Source organism: Siniperca chuatsi, linkage group LG15 (assembly GCF_020085105.1).
Source record: "Siniperca chuatsi isolate FFG_IHB_CAS linkage group LG15, ASM2008510v1, whole genome shotgun sequence".
NCBI classification, from domain to species: Eukaryota; Metazoa; Chordata; class Actinopteri; order Centrarchiformes; family Sinipercidae; genus Siniperca; species Siniperca chuatsi.
The window spans coordinates 12,062,282-12,082,704 of record NC_058056.1 but is presented as its reverse complement, the minus strand read 5'-3'; the positions used below and the strand labels follow the sequence as shown (position 1 = coordinate 12,082,704).

The window sequence follows — 20,423 nt, the reverse complement described above, 5'->3', positions numbered from 1 at the left end:
TCACTTCACCTGTACAACCCCCTGTCACAGCAAATAAGTTACACCTATTTTGCCATTGTTCTTATGGAAAGAAATTACAATATTCATAACATCAACTTCAACTTCAACTTTAAGATTTGTTTTTAAAAAGTATTATTTGGTTTGCTATTTTTTTTTATAAAAATTACCAAAATAAAAAGTACACTGACACAATCTCCTTATAACATTAAGAAAGCTTTTTAAATGACTGACTGACTGTGCTCCTTTTTTGATGCTCATGGCTTGTTTCTCTAAATAAAGTTGGTATAAAAAAACATCCCAGCTGCAGCCACATCCATAATGACTGCAACAACCACAGCCTGACACAGCATTATCTGGTAGGATGATAGCAAGTCTCAATGCTTTCCAGTGGATAGAAAGTGTTGTCTGTATTTGTTTAAGATGAATTAACTGCCCAAAATCACTGGAGAAGATCGATGCACAAATATCTCTTTTAACAGTTGCAGCTGTATGCCTGACTGAAGGGATCTGTGCGTGTTATTCCCCTCCCTGACGATAGAGGGCACTGGGATTTAATACTGTGTCCACAGTGAGGTCGCAGGGCGGGGCTCCGGCTTGTGTAGTACGTGTGCTTCACTCGCAGCAGTTAGCTTGCGACCAGTAAGCTAACACTACAGCTGAGTAGAAGTCGGAATCATGGTGCTGCTTGAAAATGATTCGGTAAGAACAAAAAGCACATTGTAAATAACTTGATCTGTTGACGTTATTGATTGTAAACTAGACATTTACCCTGTCTGCTTTAGCTGTCTAACAGTCATCAGAGCTAGTCGTCAAACTGACTCATTAGCCAACTAGCTAGTGTTAGGTTGAAGCTAACAGTGGCTTTGCGTTAAGCTGGCAAATATGTAGCTAGTTCAGTACTTTCTAGCATATTAAGGGCCATAAACCGTAAAATAAACCCCTGTATAACAGATTTAGTGTCTTGCTTAACGCTAAAGCTTGTACAAGTCGTCCATGGACACCAGTATAGTCAAACTTTAATGTTAGCACTTAGTAACACATCATTTGAAGTCAGAACTAACTAAAGCAGACTAAAGTTAAACAGCATGTTGTGGCCTTCAAATTTAGTTTCTTAAATACTAACGTTAGTTAACCAACATTTATAGGTTACTTACCAGTTCCTGTTAGCAAGCTATAGTGTTACTCACTCAGTTTATTAGGTAGCGTTAGCGTTATACTTAGCTAGCTAAAACTAATGCAGTCTAATGTAATAGGCTGAAATGTTTCTAATATTTTGGCTCTCCCTGTAAATATTAATGAGGGTAGGCTAAAGATTAGAAACACCTTTTTAGTATGAGGCAATACAATTCAACACCACCACAAACGACCAAAATTACCCTAAAGATGAGAAAACGCCTCTAGTTAATAAATTAGTTTAGGCTAGGTGTACCTAATAAACTGAAAACTGAGTTCATATAATCACTCCGTCAGTGGAAAGCGTTGTGCTGAGATCATCTGCAGCCCCAAACATAGTTGATCCTTCGGACAGGACTTTAAAAATGTGATTGTTGGGGCATTCATTTGTTTTTGCTCTGTTGTCCAGTTCCTCACAGAGCTCACACGGCTGTTCCAGAAGTGCAGAACATCTGGCAGTGTTGTCATCACGCTAAAGAAATGTAAGTAGATCCCTCCTGAGCTTTGACTATTATCATTCAAGTTGTGAGTTTCCCCTTTCAACATCTAAGCAGCTAGAATGGGATGTGTTTCTTCTTTCCAGATGACGGGAGGACCAAGCCAGCACCCCGAAAGGGCCACGCAGAGTCATTTGAACCAGCAGACAACAAATGTCTCATCAGAGCATCTGATGGCAAGAAGAAAATTAGCACAGTGGTGAGTTTACTGTGTTTCCTATGGGGTTTTTTTGTGATTGATCTTATACATCTCTGCTCTTTTGCTGTTAATGTTTTTCACAAGCTGTTAATGCTGAATTCTCATTTCTTGCAATTTCAGGTCAGCACCAAAGAAGTAATCAAGTTTCAAATGGTAGGCTGAGTTAGTTTTCTGTTTCACTTTCACTGTTGTTTGGAAGCTATTGCCCTGGATCACTGTATGCAGATACTATTGATTAGGTCTTTTTCTTGATGTTATTAAAAGTCTTGTTGAATTTTATCTTTTTTGTTTCATAATCTTTGATGAATAAGCTAATAGAAGTTACTCATAAACACAAACTCCTCTTTACAGGCATACTCCAACCTCCTTAGAGCTCACATGGATGGACTTAAGAAGAAAGATAAGAAAAACAAAAGTAAGAAAACCAAAGCCACCCAATGAGCAACAGACTCTTATAACCATGGGTACCTAAACTGGCCTGTACTATCTGAGGGAAATGGGAAAGGCCTCCACTTGGTCTGTCGCCACACTCAGCTTACTTCCCGTTAACCTGAGGCCTCAGAATCACTGTTCATCCACCCGGTGACTGCTTTGATATTATGCCATTGTTTGCATGGTCATGTCTCATCCCTGGCCGGTCAGTGCCATCGGTGATCTGGAACAGAAAACCTGAGGATTTCTCGTAACTCATACAGGACGAAGCAAATCAACTTTATTGAATCTCCGCCATCTCTGCTTCGGAAACCAGGTCATCAGCGGCTGTGTCACCATCTGGAGCCAAATCCATGGAGTCCAATGATTCTTGCCTTTCACACTATTTAATTGTTAAGAGTCCCTATTTATGTTATATTCACGGCCAACCTGTGAGCTGTGCTGCGGTGAATCAATTCAACTGCGTCTTGAGAAGAAATGTTTAATATTCTAGTCATTGGAAATCTTTTTTTATTATTATTAAAAAAATCATTGAAATTACTGTTAAATTGCTTGGAAATACAGAACAAAATAATTTCATCTATTTTTTTTAACCCATTTTACTGGATTCATTTTTTTTTTTAAATTTACTTTATTCTGTTTTTATTTTACCTTTTTTGAAATACAATGAGTATTATTTCACCTCCTTGTTTTGAACCACAGTTCCATACCAAGCTGTCGAACTGGCCGTCTTAAATTGTTAAACACCAATAAAATGTACTGTATAGCTTCAGTTACTGTGGTTAATTGAAATGTGAGTAAGTTACCTTTTCTGAATGAGTTAAATAGCACAAACGAAACGTTAAGTCGTAGATTTACTGAAAGGCATTGAGTTTGAGTTATGAATACAGAGACAAAGTATTGGCTGTAATAATGCCATTTGTTAATTACAATTACAAGGCAGGTTTAACTACAGCCAGTATATTTTGTCAACCATTTGTATCATCTCATCACGCTCCTGAGTCCTGCAGCAGAATTTAATTTCAGAAATAAAGTGCTTTGTTAAAAGTCACTGCATGTTATTTTGTTTTGTTTTTTTTGTCAATTGTGATAAAATAGCAAACAATGACTGTGGTAAACATGAGCAATGTAGAAAAGGAGACAGTAAATACACTATATACATAAACACATTTCTGTGCTGTTTTGGTTAAAAACAGTCTTGAGAGAAGAAGCATCTCATAGCGCTGTGTTCCTCTTGTCCGGTCTTTCCTTCGGGGAGAGTGCTAGGTGGCGCTGTCGGTTGCTCTCCTCCTGGTATCCCTGCTTCATGAGGCTGGTCACATACTGGAACATGGTCTGGATCGCAAACAATAACACATTGAACTTGGTCAGGGTCCCCCATAGATGGACAATCATTCTTTCAACCAAGCTTTGAATAGTGGGGTAATGTGTGGGGGAAAGTATTCTTTTGTATGCAGACAACAGTTTCCTGTGCTTGGTTATTCAGGCAGGGCCTTAGAAATACAGTTTTCTTATGTGTGAATCAGTGCAAAACAGTGTCGATATTGTTTGTTTCCATAAATATGCACCAAAGTTGGAGTGGAGAAACGTGAGAATGAGAAGGTTTGCTGGACGTGTAGCTCAGTTATGGAATCGGCTACTTGATTTGGAAGAAAGCAGGCGGGCAATAGAGAGATTTATTTAGGGAAAACAAATCATTGCCTTTTCATCAAAAGACGTGTGCACATTGTGCTACAACTTTGTGTTTGGTGAGGCATTTGTTTTAATAATGAAAAAAAAATATTAAGCTGAGAGTTACGAACAGTGGACTACACTGAAATGATGTACATTTAGGATGATAAAATATGATAGAGAATTATGTTGTATATAATGTTTCTAAGAAGCACAGATTTTTATGTGCCCAGCTGAGATCTGGGATTTTACCACAAAATATGCTATTACTATACTAGAAAGTATGTAGAAGTACACCTAATGTAACTGGTGTTTGTTTTCTTTCGGATTAGCATATGTGTTATATTTATTTGACGTTTGATAAATAGTGGTGTCTTGTTAATATAAAATAAAACCTAACTTAACTTCAGCCACTAGAGGGCAGTAGAGGCCATTAATTGAAGCAGATGAACAAAGATGTACACGAGGAAATTTTTGTAATTACTGAAATATATCACGAGGCTATAAACATGCTGTCTCTAAAAAAAGAAGACATGTGAAGTTACAAAAGTAAATGTCTTAAACCCCTTAAATTGTGTGATGTCTGTGTTGTCCACTGCCAGAAAGCTCTACAGCAAAATTGAAACGAAAAGAGATGCTATCGGTTACGTAGCAGCAGCATTATTCGAGCGTCTCTGTATTAATAACACAAGGGATCTTGAAGTGACATAACATGATGTGACAGAGCCATGTTCCATTTTCTCTATATGCTCACGCATGCTTCAGTGACATGTACATTTCACATCAGTCAGGCTTGAGTTGCACCGGTTTCCATCTTGACGTGTTACATGGCGCATTAAAAGAGACTTGCAGAGCGCTGACGTGAGCCGGACGCAAACCGTCGCTGCTGCTGACTGGTTGCGCACATCCAGCCTATCTCACAGGCATTTACCCAGAATGGGTCGCTGCGAAGGTCTCTGATTAACACCCACATAATAAGGAGACACGCAGGTCACACAGTGACGCTCCTTACCTTCCATGCCTCCTCCAGCTCAGCCGTCCACCTCTGCTTCAGGATGGGCTGCACGGCACAGATGAATTCTGCTCCGACGTACTGGAAAATAATTGTGAGATACTTACTGACGTGCTTGTGTCTTGGTAACTAGGCTGGTATCTAGTTGGTGTGTCACTCCATTGTTATTATTTGCAAGAGTAGATGTGTTTCCATTCTGCAATCCATTCAACTGCTGTGATGGCAGGAGTCTCAGTATAATGGTGAGTCTGATAAAGAGCTACAGTATCAGCTGAAATTAGAATATGTGCACTCCTCTATAAACAAATCAGCATCACAAAGGAGACTGTATTCGGCCCTGTTGGGATCATTGGGGTCTTACACTGTAGTACTTAGGTGGGGCGTTGTAATGATAATGGCTTTTTCCCAGCTCCAGAGCCAGAGCTTCCAGTCTCTCCAGCTGGTCCAGTCTGGCCACGCTTTTCTCGATAAAAGACATCACCCTGAAAGAGAGGGGGGGGGGCAGGATGAGCCACCAGGTCTCACTGATCCACCAGTTAATCATGAATTAGCAGCAGGCGACTATCAACTGATACACCTCCATTGTAGATTAGTGTGACACTCAGTGTTGAAAGGATGCATGGTGACATTTGCAGTTTCACAAAACTCAGATGCTAAGAAAAATGAACACAATTGATTGCGTGTCTGTCAATCTAGATCGCACTTGAGGTAAAACCAAGTGATGGCACAATACTTAATCCCCCTGAAAACGTCCCCCCCCCCCCCGCACAAAACACCTCAAATCCATTTCCTTTGTTGCTTTGCAGGTGTGTCTGCCATTACTGCAGAGTGTGTGCATGACGGTTTTGAAGATGAATATGGAGCAAAGGGTTAGAGTTGGTTTAGCTCTCTTTTCTCTCTGTCTTGCTGCCACAGTGGACATTTGTACTAATGTCACTGAGTGTGACTGAAGGGCCATTTGGACTTATCGCTGTATTTGAGAGCAGCCGGTTCACGCTGGGACGTGTGACACATTTTGTCAATGCCACGCTAGCCTCTGTACCTTCAGGTCCTCAGGCAGTAATTGGCTGCTTTGGCCTCGTGCATACAGGAACACATAGAGAGACCTAATGCACCCTGGGAAACAACAGACAAGTGGCTGTGATATATAAGCTCTGTCTGCAGCGGAGTGGTAAGTAGCGTAATACTGATATGACTGCCTGAGGTGTTTTGCTCTGCCACGTATGATTTGTGTCTTGCACTGTACTGTGTGCAACACGTATTGTTACAGAAACCTAAATGAAAGGTGGATCTGATCTCAAAAGATGAGTCCAGTTGATATTCTATATTTTTCCCATGACTGTCTTGTATTGTTACAAGATCCACTTTTATGTAATTAAAAGTGATAACTAACATCCAGTTTAAATTTAATTCAACTGAACACATTTGGGATATGACAGGTGGTGTCGATGAAGGGGCTGACGTGGCTGTCATACAAACAAGGTTGGGAATCACTGCACAAGAGCACCAGATGTGTATTAATCCGCGGCTGAAAATAGTCCCCAAAAAATGCACAATTTGCACCTGTTGGACTAACATTTGCTAAAAACTACAGTGCCCAGCTGTTTTAGGAAATGACTGCGCCTTATCTAAAAATGAAACTATATATTTGTGAGCTGTTTTTAAAGATTTACTTCTTCAGTAGGAACCGATGGGCGATTGAGTGCCTCAGACACAGAAGGGAAGTCAGAAACTGTTAAGAGAAGGACTAACGTACTGTTGCTGTTTTTTATTTGTTGATAATAAGAAAACATATAATAATGCCAGCCTTGTCCTTTTTTGCACAATAACTGGTGTGGCCATTATTATGACAGAAGCCAATGAATGACTGGAGAGTGCTATCAGGATATCAATATGCTCCCCGGCCCAGTGTATACCATGCAGTACTATGGCTGTGCTTTCATTGGCCGGTGTGTTCAGTTATTGTTGTGGATGTTAGTGTTAGTTAGTGTTGATGTGTTATGAAGTGCAGAGTTGGCGACAGACCGTAGTCCGTGTGCCCTGAGCTCCCGGCTGGTCCGCAACCTCTCCAGGTCCTCCACGTCTCGGAATAGGAAGAAGACATCCTTGCATTCGGGATGGGTCTCAAACAACCTGTTACCAAGACAACAACAACATCGCATGCAGCCGTCCGTGAGCCTCTGAGAGCCACACCACCACAGCAAACCTCCCTCCTGAGTTTCCCCAACTAAGATGACGTAAGTCACACAACTGTAATCCTGTATTCACAGTGCTGAGTGTGAATGTGCAGCTCATCAACATTGCAATTAGAGGCTTCTCTCCACCCGACACTTTGAATAGAGATCTGATTGTGCCTTTCTGATCTTACTCGGTTTCTTCTTATCATCACTGCCCTCTGCTTTGGTTTTTACACCCAACAGCTGCAATCAGTAACAGGCCATGGTGGATCCATGGGTTTATTAGCCAGGCTAACCAATCCCTCATTTCCACCCAGAGCAGCAATGAACTGCCCCGGCCCTGTTAAGAGCCAGGATGGAGCCACTGCTCCTGCTAGAGTTTTCCTTTTCTGATTTAACCTCAATCAATTTCCTTAACCAGAGAGTTTAAGCATCCTGCCATCCAATCAGAGAGCCTTCCAGTCTCCAGCTGAGGTACCTGTGATTAGTCATGCTACCAGAATACACAGTTGCCTTCTCTGGATGTTAGTTGTACTGTGCTCACAATGAGATGCAAGGCTTTTGGTGATTCTGCTTTCTCAGTATTATGTGTCAGAAGGAAAATGAGAGGCATCAAAGGTTTTGAGGTGGACTTGGAGAACATGAGCATGTAGCTTCCTTCTTCTTCTTTAAACTTGATTTAAACAGGGACTTGGGCTGAGAGCTGCTCTTAATGGCACTGATTTCATTGTTATTGTGTGAAATACTAGACGTAATGTGTATATATATATACATCTAGTATTTCACACAATAACAATGAAATCATATATATACTGTATATAGGTTACAGACAACCTGGGTATTTGTGGTGCTGAACTGTAACACTGAGCTAGGCATTAATAATAAATTAGAATTTAAAACACTTGTGGGTGTGGCAGATCAAACAGAAGCTTATTCCATTTTCTGTTTATTGTTTTTTTCCGCCCCCATGGCCTCCAGCGCTGCTAGTGAGAGGAAAAAAGCAATGTGTTTTTATACCTGAAATACAGAGCAGAGTCCTCATGAATAAATGCATTAGATGTCTATAACATGTGGCCCCCTTGATAGATAGACACAGTGTTTGAATAGGGCTGTTGAGTGAGGTGTTGAGAAGTGTTGGTCTCTCTAATGGCTGCTGCGAAAAAACACGGGTAGCTCTGTGTCCTTTGACAAGCAGATGATAACACAGAGACATCTATTGAAATGCAATATATTGACAAGACCTCCAAGCTCTGACTAAAAACAAAATGCGAGTGTCTACCATCCAGGCCCCTAAAGGTTTTTGAGTGTCCTGACTAAGAAACATATGTTTTCATATGTCTATTACACAGTATTTCATTTTCATGTCTGCCTGTTTTATGTTTGTGTAACCCCATCGTTTGGCTCATTACTTTTAAAGTAACAACAACTGGTAGAACCTACAATTTAAGCAGGTGGTGGAAGGGTTCTGTGCTTATAGTTTCATGAACCTGCGGCCCAACACATGAGAAATATTCACGCTCTATTGATTTCAAAGCATCCTGAATTTACGCTCGATTGAATGACATAAACTGAACGTGTTAACACTACAATGTTTGCAATCCAGTGTGAGTGGCTGTGAAATTTGCTTTCTCACTATTCACACCTTCTGCTCACCAGCTTTATTGATGAGAGAAATCTGGCTGCTCATTTTTTATTCCGTCTCCACCACTGTCGGCACAGCAGCAACATGTAGAGAGGGTTATTTTGTAACATTGTGTGCACCTCTTGTGGTACATGCAAGCGTGAGATACACATGCAGACAATGTAGCACTATATAGGCCATGTGGAATTTTAATTAGCATTGTTCAGAGGTTGTATTCCTAACTATTTTGGTGCTCATGAATTGAGCCCACTTAAGTCTTTAGAGTACCTTATTTTATATAAACATCCCTTTGCCAAGGAATATGGTCTGTTAAATTCAGAGCAAGCACACACTGACACTAACAGTTGATTCCCATTTGCTGTTTTACTGTACTAATTGTTGTTCAGTCATGAGATACAAGCCCCGATAGCCTGGGGGCCCTGGGATGGCCCTAACCCACAAGAGGCCTATGTATTTCCAGGCTAACACGCTAAGGCCAGTCTCTTTAACTGTTGAGGTCACCCAGGGGACACGTGGCCTTAATTGGGCTTCTAGCCATGTGCCGGTCGTCTCTTTACTGTAGATCCAGCAGCTGAAGCCTGAATGTCTGCCACCATATTCTTTCATTTGTTTTATTTCCCTGCCAAAGGCCAAATATGTTTTCCCGGATGCTGGTCATCATCATAATTGATAAAAAGCACTTTCCTGATCGCTGATGCCCATAAGTGTACAGTACTGCGGCAGACCTGGAGCTGTATATTATTATGTAATGTTGTTAGGATGTGATATGAAGTGATAAGAGGGGAGGGGTATTCTGCTCCAAGCTCTGAATGAAAAGCGGTGGCTCAGAAGGCAGAGCAGAGGGATGTGGTGGAGGTGGAGGGAAGCTGGATGTTCAGTTTCTGGCTTGCGTGAAAAGGTCAGGCACCGTGTCATCATCACAGTGGATCAGAGGACCTTCTGCAGACCTCTTTGTCTTGGGCCAGCAGGTCAGAACACAGCAGACGTTTCACTGAGCTGTCTGATCAGGTTAAACTGAAAACATTTGCTCATTTGAGTATGGGCCATTTAAACACACATGATATGGAAAATGCCATTGAGAAAAAAGATGGACCTATTTTGTGTCCTGGGTTTCTTTTGGCTGCAAAATCCACAATATTTAAGCTACATTTATAAAATCACTTACTTGTTTTGTATCCACAGAGTCCTGCTTTAAACCTAAAAAAAAATCCCAAAACATTTCTGCATGGAAGTACAGTGTTTATAAAGGCTACTCAGTGTGATCTGATAATACGCCATAATATTCCTGATCCTATAGAGCCAACTGGACGCGCTGTCTCTTCAATTTGGAGTTATTTGACATGCAACCAACACAGGAAAAGTCCAGAAAAGACGCATCTTACCTGACGAACATAATAATCCCAACTTTGGCTATATCGTCTCTGATAACTTTCCACGACTCCTTGATCATCTGAATCTGATCCTCGCTGGGATACGCAGCAGCAGCATCATCTTCATTTCTCTCTCCAAACTCTGCTTTTGCTGCCAGACCTGATATTGCGCAGCCCATTCTTCATAAACGAAATAGACGATGATGTTTTTGCGCCAATCCAGCAAGAAAAAAAACGAGGGTTAATTGATTTTGTGCCAGAGGAAATCTGATGTTACTTGCATCTGGTTTAAGTGCGCGACTCCGATTGAGTCTTGAACTACACTCCTCTGGTCGGTGTCACGGATTAGTGTCAAGTCAGCAAACAGACACACAGGATGCAAGTTCTGGTCATTGATTCAAAATAAAAACCCTCGTTGATGAGCACATATTACGGGAGTACTGAGCAGTAATTACGCTTTTACGTTGAAGGATGGTCCTGTTGACTTCCGGTGTAAGTCTGTATATATGTGACTGACTTGACGCAGCTGAGAGGGAAACAGCGGCTGGCTCCATGAGGGCGCTTAACCTGAGGCGCAAAAGATGGGCTGTGCAGTCATTTTAAATAAAAGATAGCTAAAACAAATGAATAAAGACACACACGGGCGCATCCACCTCATAACACTGCCACTGGCTGTTCCAGCCTGTTGCCGAAAGAAAATTTAGATTAAATTTACCTTTAATTTAGATTTCAGCCCTTATGTTTTATTAACATCGACTTTACTTCCTCATTGTTCAGGGTCCCCTCGAGCTCAGCGCTGTATGTGTAAAAATAATTACTAAATCAGCCATTTCCCCCATTCACATTTTTTTTCTTTACTTCTGACCTTATCAAAACCCAGTATGTACAAAAGTAAAAGTGGTAACTCTTCCATTTGCCACAAACTGGGATGGCACATTTGATAAAAGTGACAAAATACAGCTGCTTTGTCCTCTTGTCACTTCAGAATAAAGAATCGTGTTAACAAGACACATTCCTTCCACATGTTATGTACACAACACTGTAATAAAACAATTTAATTCTGTATTGCATCTTCTAAAAACAGAAAGTATAAATATGGAAGCATTCAATTTAACCACTTGATCATGGATGTTGTAGATATAGGCCTACCTAGATTAACTCACCTCAAACACAGAACAGATGGATATACTGTATTTGAGATGCATGACAGTGTAAAGAAGGGACCCATGTGGACACTTAACCATTTCCATTTTTATTGAAAATATGGAAAACTTCAAGTATGAAACAATATATTTTCTGGAATGGAAAAGTATAAAGGCTTGCTACTGGTCAGTATTTACATGAGGCCAATCTCTCCCAAATATACAGTTTCATAAATAATATTAAAGAAAATATACAAGTTACTGAAAAAATAATAAAGCTCCAGTGATACAGTATGTGAAAACAGTTGTAGAAGCAGCTACAGTAGACGTGGAAGCAAATTACTGCCGTGACCACATGCATTAAAAGTCAACAAATGTTAAAAGGAAACCCTCTTTGGTGTACGCTCAGAGACTTTGCTAACAGCAGAGCTCTCTCGTCAATGAGACTTTAGTTCATTTTTGCTTTCCCCTGAAACTCAAACTGACAGTTTAAATGGTTAAATGATAAGTGTTATAGTGATTAAAGCAAGAATCACCAACAGTGGAACCTAATCTTCAATTGATACAGGGGACTATACACATTTTTTTTTTTTTTACATAAACCTGTTTTGTATTGTACAGTGCAGACAAATACCCAACGTACAAATATTGCAATACACCTTTTTAAAGACAATATGCTTTCACCTCGTGGCCCTCACCAGTGACCAATTATATCCCTTTTATGTTTCACTGGTGCCCACATCATCACTGTGTCCTGTATACTGAAAATAATTTGTAGACAAGTTGCATTCTTTTGGGGGGGAACAGGAAAAGGGGACGTTAAGAAGCATCAGGTAACTGGCAGATAATGTTTCCATGTGATAGTCCCTGATAATAAAAATGCACATAATTCACCACATGTTTACAAGCTTGTGCTTAAGCTCTGGAACTTCTCCCTTAAGCTTTTCACCAGATTACTTTCTGTCATCTTCCCTGAACTCAGGGCAGCAGACTTTGTGGCACAGTCTGAGGCCTCCTGGAGGAGGCTGTCCCCGTCTTGTAGTTTGCCAGTTTCTCTTGTTAGCAGAGACACCTGACTGGCTGTGTAGCAGGCCCTCACAGGTTCCTGAAGGTTCTGTACTTCATGGAGGGGAAGAGACCCAAGCATGTGGTCCAAGGAGCTCCACCTGCACAGCAGGGGCTGAAGCTGGGGTTGGGACTGGGGCCAGTCCTCCACCACAGGACACCTTTCCTTGTATACTGTTTCAGACTGTGTCCTAGGACAGTCTGTCAGTGCTTTGTGAAGGTCAGAGGAGCTACTGTACTTGTGTGAGCAGCCATTACACCTGTTTGTACAGTACTCCAGCATCCCATTTGGGACAGTGCAGCTACGGGCTACTTTTGAGTGGGAGGTCTCTGTGTATTTGGTGCGCAGTTCCTGTACATCAGGCCAGTGGAAGGTGTCTGGCTGTGGGCTTTGCGGGCAGGTAACTGTGCTCTGGGAGCTGGCTCCAGAGCTGGGAGTCTGGACTGGGCTTGGAGAACGCTCTTCATGGATGACCGCCTGATCGCAAGTGTTCAAGGGCAATCTCAGGTTGGGTTTACCTGCATACATACACAAAAAACAGACAAACATACAGAAAATGCTTTTCAGTTTTCTCCGTACATGAGCTCAAGAGGTAGGTTACTGCAAAAGAAAGCAACATGGCAATCATTTGCATCCTATTTACCCTTTTTCCTCAATTGCATCTTCTCCACTTGGACAGCGGGCATATTCTTGAAGCCCTGTTGACTTGCTGGTTCTCGGTTCCTTGGCCAGATTATTGGTCTGTTATTTTTGATGCGCTGACTGTATTGTCGTGCCAGCTGGAACACCTTGTTTTTCATCTTTCCCATGTCTTGTAGGATCTGGTCCTCATCCATACTTGTTCGGAAACTAATGATCTTGGGTAGTTGGCCATGGTTGACATGGCGGTTCTCTTGAGACATGGGGGTCCCACATGTCTTAGAGTCCTGACAGGATCCCCCCTCCACTGCTGCAAAGGTTGTGGTGGGAGATGAGATGGAGGAGCCATCTGAGGCAGTGCTTATTTCAGACTCTTCTAAAATCTGAGGCGGTTCCTTACTGGTTTTAACATTTGAAGTGTCTGAATCCTGTGTCGCTTCTACTCTTGAGTCATTAAGTTTCTCCTTTGCAGTCTGCTGGACTTCCTGGCTCTCCTCCTCCATGTTTTGCCATACCTTGAGCATGTCTGATGAGGGTCTGAACTCTTCTTCTGTGGTAGAGATATCCGTGACGCTCTGAGATCTAGCCTTGGCTTCCACTGGTCTCTGTGCTTCAGTTTTTTGACGAGTGTCAGTGTTTCGTCTCTTTTCTAATCCAGGAAGGTCAAACACAGACCAGGAAGTGGGGCGGTTTCGAGAGAGGCCTTTCTTGTGGACTGGGACGGCCTGCTCCTGAGGAACACCATTAAGCTGTCGGCTCAGCTGCCGGACCAGACCTGCTGGGATATAGGAGAGGCTTTCCCTGCGCTTGATGCTGAAGTTGGCATCTTGGTGCTCAGCATGCTCGTAGTATCTTCTGATCTTGTGGATGAGGAGGCGATCTTGTTTAGAGAGAGTGGACCTGCGTTCCCCTTCAATGAGGGCGTTCAGCACAGGTGTATTTGCAGGTGTTGACAGATTAGCCTCTGAGGTCACCTGTGGCTCTGGGGAAGAGCTGGCAAACATTTGGATCTGTTTCTCCAAGTCCATGCAAGCTGAGGGGCTTTTGAAGGCGTCATTATCTATTGAGGGTGAGGGGCAGGCGATGGAACCCAACTCCTCTGAAACCAGACTGCTCCGCCTGGACAGGCTGCTGATGAAGCGCTCAGCTATCACACTTGCCTGGTCCAATACAGAGGAAGGAAGGATGCTTTTATTGTCTGAAAGCACCTCCTCTTCCTCCTCTGAGAGCTCCCCGTTCGTTAGCACACTTGTCTCCTCCACTTGGAGACCAGAGGAATCACTCTCCCCTTCTTCCTCCTCTCCAGTTTCTCTCGAGGTATCCTGAGGTTCTGGTGTGTCGGCTTCTCGTTGCAAAGGGGGGGCAGGAGACTCGGGGCATTGGGAGTAATGCACCTCCAGCTGATCGCTCCTCTTCGCTTGAGGGACACAGTCTAGAGGGCACAGCTCCTCCACATTGACCTGAAACATGATAGGAGTGTTTGCAAAGTGGGATGTAATGAGTAAAAGAGACATTATTATGTCAAGCACTCTCCAATCCCCATTAGCTTAATGGACCTTTTCAAAGTCAACTAGGCAGTTTAATCTAAAGCATCCACAATTTATGATGCATGTCTTATCTTATGAGGCCCACTTGAGCTTTATTACACTGACCTATTTCTACCTAAAAATTAAGGAGCCATTGTGATCGCATTTGCAACGACTCCTTATTGGACCATTTTCGCTACCCATAGTGAGTTAAACGGCGAACACTGCGATGACTGCGGCTCGAACAGTGCTTATAGTGCCGATGTCACCCTAGTCAGCCATTAATCTAAATCTGTTTCCAGGTGTTGCCTGCTCTTTTGGAGTGCCTGCAATTGCAAAAAGTGCAGCTTGGAGCTGTGTGGTGGAGATAAGGTTATGAAGAATAACAGCCTACACTCTGCTTGGATGCAGGAGTGGTTTTGCAAAAGTTACCATGAGAATCAGGTGAGAACTGCACCTGACTCCAAAATCCTGTGTTGCCTTTCTCAGTGGGAGTGCTGTCAGTGGCAGTGTGTGTGTGTGTGTGTGTGTGTGTGTGTGTGTGTGTGTGTGTGTGTGTGTGTGTGAGAGGCATTTTAATTTCCGGGCACTAATATAGCTCCAGGCATGATTCAAATATGCCTCAGGGAAATGCTGTGCTCAAGGCAAAGGGCACCTATTAGGTAGGAAACTTACTGAAAAGTAATAATGTAGTATTGAATCAGCTTGCTCTCATTCACAGATAGACTATATAACAACAGCAAATACACTGAAAGCGTGTCAGTCAAAATATACAATGGTTAGAAAATAGGCTTAACAACAAACTAAGCTATACAAAGGGCACGAGGATAGATGGGCATTCTTTGACACAGTGAATACATGTCACATGTGACCTTAGAGACGTGTGGGAATGAATGGATGTGTGTATAGATGTATACAATGCTTTATTAAATACCTGTGCGGTGAGAGTTTCTTTCACAGCCACGTCCCCATGTGTTTCCTCCCGCCTGTGAGTTTCTACCTCCTCTCTCTTTGTCATTTTCAGTTCAGCCATATCTCTCTTCTGATCATCCTGAAAGAGCAAAATGAGGCATTAAACTGAGAGTTTTTATTCTAAATCATCCTAGAGATCACACTGTGAGGCAGCATGAAGCAGAAAATCTGTCACAGCAGACAAACACTTAATGTGTTTTCAGGTCCGCCTTGAAAAATCCACTACAATGGTTATAATAAAAGTCTTCTAATTTAAATGACAAGTATTAATTCATATTCAGAAACAATACTGGTTTAACATTTAACCTTAACAAAGGCTTTATAATTATAAAAATTCAGAGGGGAAATGTGATTAGGAAATATGATTATCAAAGAGTAAAGCTCTTGCTATTATAATGATAATTTAATTTGATGGCTACATTAACCTTTGAAGTCAAACAACATTTAACAGGGCACATTAAGTCACTGGTTCTAATGCAAATGCAGGCAGGGTTTTAACAGCATAAGCTTCAACATCAATCATGTCCCAAAAAATACAATTATGAAACATAGCACACTGTAATTACACAGATGAGGAAACATGCACAGTGGGATGACCTTCAACTCCAATACAAAACAATACAAGCAAAGACATGCACCAAGCCTGACATTTAATTTTCACCCATACATTTTAGAGTTCAGTGTTAGCAGTTTGGGCCCATGGATTTCAATAGCATGAATTCAACCTGAGGCATTCAATGTGCACAGTACAAATGGTAGCAGGTGTTAGTTGGTTCTGTTTATGAGGAAAAAAAGAGGGAGAGGGACGAGAGCCAGCGTGGGAGAAAGAGAGGCAGAGAGTATTGGTAAGCCAGCAGAATGGAGCAGGAAATGGGAAAACCGTGGGTGGCAGAAACCCTCACCGTTGTGAAGTGAGTAGAAAGCAAAGCCCTGGCTCTATAGTGCCAGCAGGAGATAGCTGCCAGCACTGAGCTGGCAAAGTCGGCTACCTGGTCGTCTCCCATCAGTATATCTTCCTCGTAACTCTCCCCCTCCTCCTTTGCCTCCTCCAGCTCCAGCCCCCCCTCACTGGGTAAAGAGCCCAGTTTCAGGTCACTGTCAGTAGGACTTAGCTGCTCCAGAGAGTCCCTTCTGGGAATTAGATCCTCCACACATGGCCTCTCAGCCTGGGGCTCGCCTAGACTGGAGGCCAGCGTACTGACAGTAGTGGCTGGCTGAAGGGAGCACCTCTCCCCCAGCAGTGTACCCTCACTGTCTGCATGCTGTAGCGTGAAGTCATAGACATGTGGTTTGTTATTGCAAGGCCAGTGCTAGAGCCATGTTGTGATTGCAAGGCTGTAAATGGGATGGAATCATCATAAAGCTGCTTTAGCTTTGGGTGAGATATGATTTTTTTGTAATCCAGGGCAAATCAGAGTATGTTCTGTGAAGATTAGGTATGCACTTTCTCATTTTTGGTTTGAGTTATTTTGCAATTAGAAAAGAAAGTTTGAACTGCTGAGTCAAAACTGGGTAAACCATATCTCACCGGTGCAGACTGACCTAAAAACTGCTTTGATACAACAGAATGGAAAAGCTTATCAAAGTTTAATAAAAGACTGCATTTAGATTTCAGATGCTTACCTTCAAAACAGCTGCATGGAGAAAAAAGATAAAGAGGAAGAGGAGAGATAAACAAATGAGAATGTCAATAGCTCTGGGGAAAAAAAGCATGTTCAAGTCAAATATTATATGACAAAATAACCTCAATTCCACATGCTTCTTGTACAATTATGGTCAGGAAACAATGTCTGCCTCTACGAGCAGAGACTGAGTGAGGCAGTAGTTAGTCTGGCCCAGACTTAAGAGAGGCCTTGTGATTAGATAAATACCAATTAGAAATATCTTCCTCTCAGAGGCTCAAACTGGACATGATGCAATTAGCCAGGATGTGATGACCTACTCCCTCACCGAGATGGGAAGGTTGACATGAAAATTGCTTCTTCATTACACTGGTTCAAAAATTGATCTGGACTGGCAAAGGAGGACTGGGGACAAGAATACAGAGGTTTTCTCTTTCATAATGGCCAATTAGGATAGATGATAGCGGGAAGTTGCGCAGATCTGAAGGATGAAGGCTGAATTTGACTATTGAAAAGAGCTTGTGTAGGACAAAGCCTTCGACCAATGTGGCATATAATTAACTTCATTATGGGCGTGGGAGTGTGTGTCTTTTGATCTGTTTTCCAGGTGTTTTTGAGGGAGAACAAAGCAGAAGTGCAATGGAGATGTGGACAGCTCTTATTGGACAGACACAAAATATGGTAGGGGGCTGTGTGGGTGCTGGGCTACTAAATAGATCCAATGCAGATCAAACTGACCCGCTCTTGATGAATCTGCCCTTTTGGCTGCCAAAATCTTACTGAACATCCGGTGATATAAACAAAAACCCCACAATGTACCAACCTTTTGTGCTCCTTATGAGTTGTTTTGCAGGTTCTAAAAAGACAGAAAATTGAAAAAGATATAACTCATTAATGGTGTAAGTGACAATTAATCAGCAATACTATTCTATCAATATTACAAATATTAATACATAAATAGATAGATGGAGTAGGGGTCTTTAACCTGATCTCCTTCTTCCATTTCGCCCTCCAAGATGGAAGTCGTCAGCTTGGCAGGACTCTGCTTTCTTCAGCCTCTCAGGACTATAGTGGTACTTGCCTGGATCTGAGCAGCAGAAGATCCGTCATTACACTCAGAGCCGCAAATACAAAAACAATTTTCTCCACATAGATAGATGGGTTATGCCTTCCTGGTAAATTAAACAGCATTTTATATTTTCCACTGAAAATTAACCACCCACCTCCTTTGTGAGCAGCATCTTTGGTTGCTATGGTAACAGCTCAATTGGTCCTAGCATAACTAAAGTTACTGTATTTGTAACACTTACAGTTAGAATTGTCCAGGATGGTTTCTTTCGCCTTTAAAAGAAAAAAGACAGCATGTTTAGAATACAAAGCAATTCTTACAAGCTGAGAAGAACAAACTCCTGTATAAAGAGCGGTGTTGTTTACCTTCTGCGGTATGATGGTGTTGTGGTTCTCAAGAATAAGCCTCTTAATGTGATGGGCCCAGAGACGCTTCTCTTCTACTGACTTGGCCTGGAACAACAAGCACTTGTCATTTAGAAAGAGTCACTGACGTTAATAAAAGACACAGCAGATACATGCATGCATACAAAATAGAGACATACTACAGTGTAAACCACTGGCTCCTAAGTGTTTGTTAACCCAGAAAAAATATTTAAAAGAAACAAGCATCAAATTCCTGTATTTTCTTTAATTTAAAATCTAAATAATTATTCTAAAGACTAACATAAAGAGTACAAAAATGAACCTCATTAAAACATGTTGCATGTGTTCTGTAACTGTGCTGCAGAAGGAAAAAGTTTACTGGTGTTCACATTTACCTGCACTGCATGGGGTTGCTTAGGATGCTTGAAATGGATGACACTGAAGAGCAACGGATCCTTGGCACTGTCAAGTAGCATTAGGGTGGAGCACTGCAACCACAATGAATGTAGTGATGTAGCTGAGGCTTCACCCAACTGAGTTGGTTACCTCTCTTAATTTGCCAACTTATCAAAAATATGTCTTATGTAATTTAATAGAAAATATGATCTTCAGTTGCACACCAATATCATAATTCTCCTCACCTACACTTTTTTAAACTATTAAATCACTAATTTATGAAAAAATGTTTAAAACCATACTGAGATGTGGATCTTGTAGACATAGTGTTCCCCTCTTTTCTTGGTAATGAGGAGCATCTTTTCGAAGAGGAAGAGTGTACGGGTGTTCTTCGCCCGCAGGACATGAAAGGTGCCCTCCAGCACCAGCTCTCCATAGGTGGTCAGGTCAGGACCCTTCCAATTGATCAGAAGAGACTGTATCTCCTGCAGATGCACATGAAAGCACATACCCCCACACACACACTCTCAGCCATGTTCCTTCAGCATGAAAGGATATAAATGCCAGCCAAGTGTCAGCTTTTATTTGTAATTGTTATAAAACACTTGTACAAAGAAAACCAAGAAGGTGAACCGGCAACTCGGTCAATGACTCAAACCAAGGAAATCATTAAGAAGCTCACTTTAATACTTAACTAGACTTGAGAAAAGCTGTATAGGGCAATACCAAATTGTGGAGGTTACTGGATTTGCCTTGGACAATTTCTTCTTGGAGATTTGGAGCTTTAAAATACATATTTATGCAAGAGATGGAAGTCACAGAGGACTGCCTTATTGACAAAAAGTTAATATGTGGAATAAATCGATGAAAGAAATTACTTTGGGCCCTTTGGGCCTCCAGACGAGCAGAATGAGTTACAGTAGCACTGGACAACAGACGTACATGAGAAAATCAGAAGAAGATCAGAAGAGATCCTCTGAAGAGAGGGGGGAAAAAGAAAGACAGGGTGTAACAGAGGAAATGCACCTTGACTGAGTATGTACTGTACTGTATGTAAGCACGGCATGGCAATGGCATAAATACACCTTTTCAAAAAGGTTGGCATGCATGCGTGGTAATTCCATCTGACCTGCACTCTGACAGCATGTTCATGTTTCCTCTTCATATCGTTGATGTACCAGGCCACTCCAGTCATGGTGTCTATTGCCTCCCGAATGATCTCATAGCCCTCCTCGTCTGGGTCAAAATGCTTTGCAATTTCCTTTGAAAGAGATCAGGGAAACAAAGAAAGATGTGTTGCTTTTACCTTGTAAAACACTAAATAGCTTTTAGCCTCAAGGCACTTAATAATTAATCAAATCAAAGAACCACAAAAGAGAAAAACACTCTTTGGTTGAACTGTTGACCAGTCACAGGCAACATAACAGCAGCGTAACAGTTACAAAATGACATT

General features: G+C 41.8%; 3 protein-coding genes across 5 annotated transcripts in view; 1 reads left to right on the top strand and 2 right to left on the bottom strand.

Annotated features, from left to right (window-relative positions):
* Positions 1 to 284: 284 nt before the first annotated feature.
* srp14 (signal recognition particle 14) lies at positions 285 to 3,352 on the top strand. The gene is made up of 6 exons (XM_044165538.1): positions 285 to 356; positions 480 to 699; positions 1,583 to 1,655; positions 1,757 to 1,869; positions 1,990 to 2,022; positions 2,221 to 3,352. Exons 2-6 carry the CDS (start codon positions 676 to 678, stop codon positions 2,308 to 2,310), a joined length of 333 nt encoding a protein of 110 aa, XP_044021473.1. The 5' UTR covers positions 285 to 356; positions 480 to 675; the 3' UTR covers positions 2,311 to 3,352.
* On the bottom strand, positions 3,143 to 11,270 carry xgb (x globin). The gene is made up of 5 exons (XM_044165537.1): positions 10,186 to 11,270; positions 7,010 to 7,117; positions 5,346 to 5,466; positions 4,985 to 5,065; positions 3,143 to 3,636 (listed from the first exon to the last, which is right to left on the bottom strand). The coding sequence occupies exons 1-5, from the start codon at positions 10,350 to 10,352 to the stop codon at positions 3,517 to 3,519; spliced, it is 597 nt and encodes a 198-aa protein (XP_044021472.1). The 5' UTR covers positions 10,353 to 11,270; the 3' UTR covers positions 3,143 to 3,516.
* A 134-nt stretch (positions 11,271 to 11,404) lies between these two features.
* Positions 11,405 to 20,423, bottom strand: part of LOC122861342 (pleckstrin homology domain-containing family G member 3) — a 30,542-nt gene continuing 21,523 nt past the window's right edge. Inside the window, exons 8-19 of one of the 3 annotated variants that reach the window (XM_044165533.1) lie at positions 20,100 to 20,231; positions 19,273 to 19,455; positions 18,970 to 19,062; positions 18,575 to 18,661; positions 18,451 to 18,481; positions 18,126 to 18,227; positions 17,964 to 17,996; positions 17,142 to 17,152; positions 16,421 to 16,780; positions 15,481 to 15,597; positions 13,025 to 14,480; positions 11,405 to 12,899 (exon numbers count right to left, since the gene is read on the bottom strand). In XM_044165533.1, the coding sequence (XP_044021468.1) occupies positions 12,217 to 12,899; positions 13,025 to 14,480; positions 15,481 to 15,597; positions 16,421 to 16,780; positions 17,142 to 17,152; positions 17,964 to 17,996; positions 18,126 to 18,227; positions 18,451 to 18,481; positions 18,575 to 18,661; positions 18,970 to 19,062; positions 19,273 to 19,455; positions 20,100 to 20,231 (3,288 nt within the window). In that variant the 3' untranslated portion in view covers positions 11,405 to 12,216. The remainder of the gene's footprint in view (positions 12,900 to 13,024; positions 14,481 to 15,480; positions 15,598 to 16,420; positions 16,781 to 17,141; positions 17,153 to 17,963; positions 17,997 to 18,125; positions 18,228 to 18,450; positions 18,482 to 18,574; positions 18,662 to 18,969; positions 19,063 to 19,272; positions 19,456 to 20,099; positions 20,232 to 20,423) is intronic. The other 2 variants (XM_044165534.1, XM_044165535.1) reach the window with 2 other exon arrangements.

Bases quoted from the DNA above. Each gene is read 5' to 3' on its own strand.
- xgb (XM_044165537.1), bottom strand. From the start codon at position 10,352: ATGGGCTGCGCAATATCAGGTCTGGCAGCAAAAGCAGAGTTTGGAGAG. The intron at 5,066-5,345 runs GTAAGACCCCAA...ATTATTTTCCAG, and splicing joins CCCCACCTAAGTACTACAGT to TACGTCGGAGCAGAATTCAT. The intron at 3,637-4,984 runs GTAAGGAGCGTC...TTTGCGATCCAG, and splicing joins AGCTGGAGGAGGCATGGAAG to ACCATGTTCCAGTATGTGAC.
- srp14 (XM_044165538.1), top strand. From the start codon at position 676: ATGGTGCTGCTTGAAAATGATTCG. The intron at 700-1,582 runs GTAAGAACAAAA...TCTGTTGTCCAG, and splicing joins TGCTGCTTGAAAATGATTCG to TTCCTCACAGAGCTCACACG. The intron at 1,870-1,989 runs GTGAGTTTACTG...TTGCAATTTCAG, and splicing joins AGAAGAAAATTAGCACAGTG to GTCAGCACCAAAGAAGTAAT.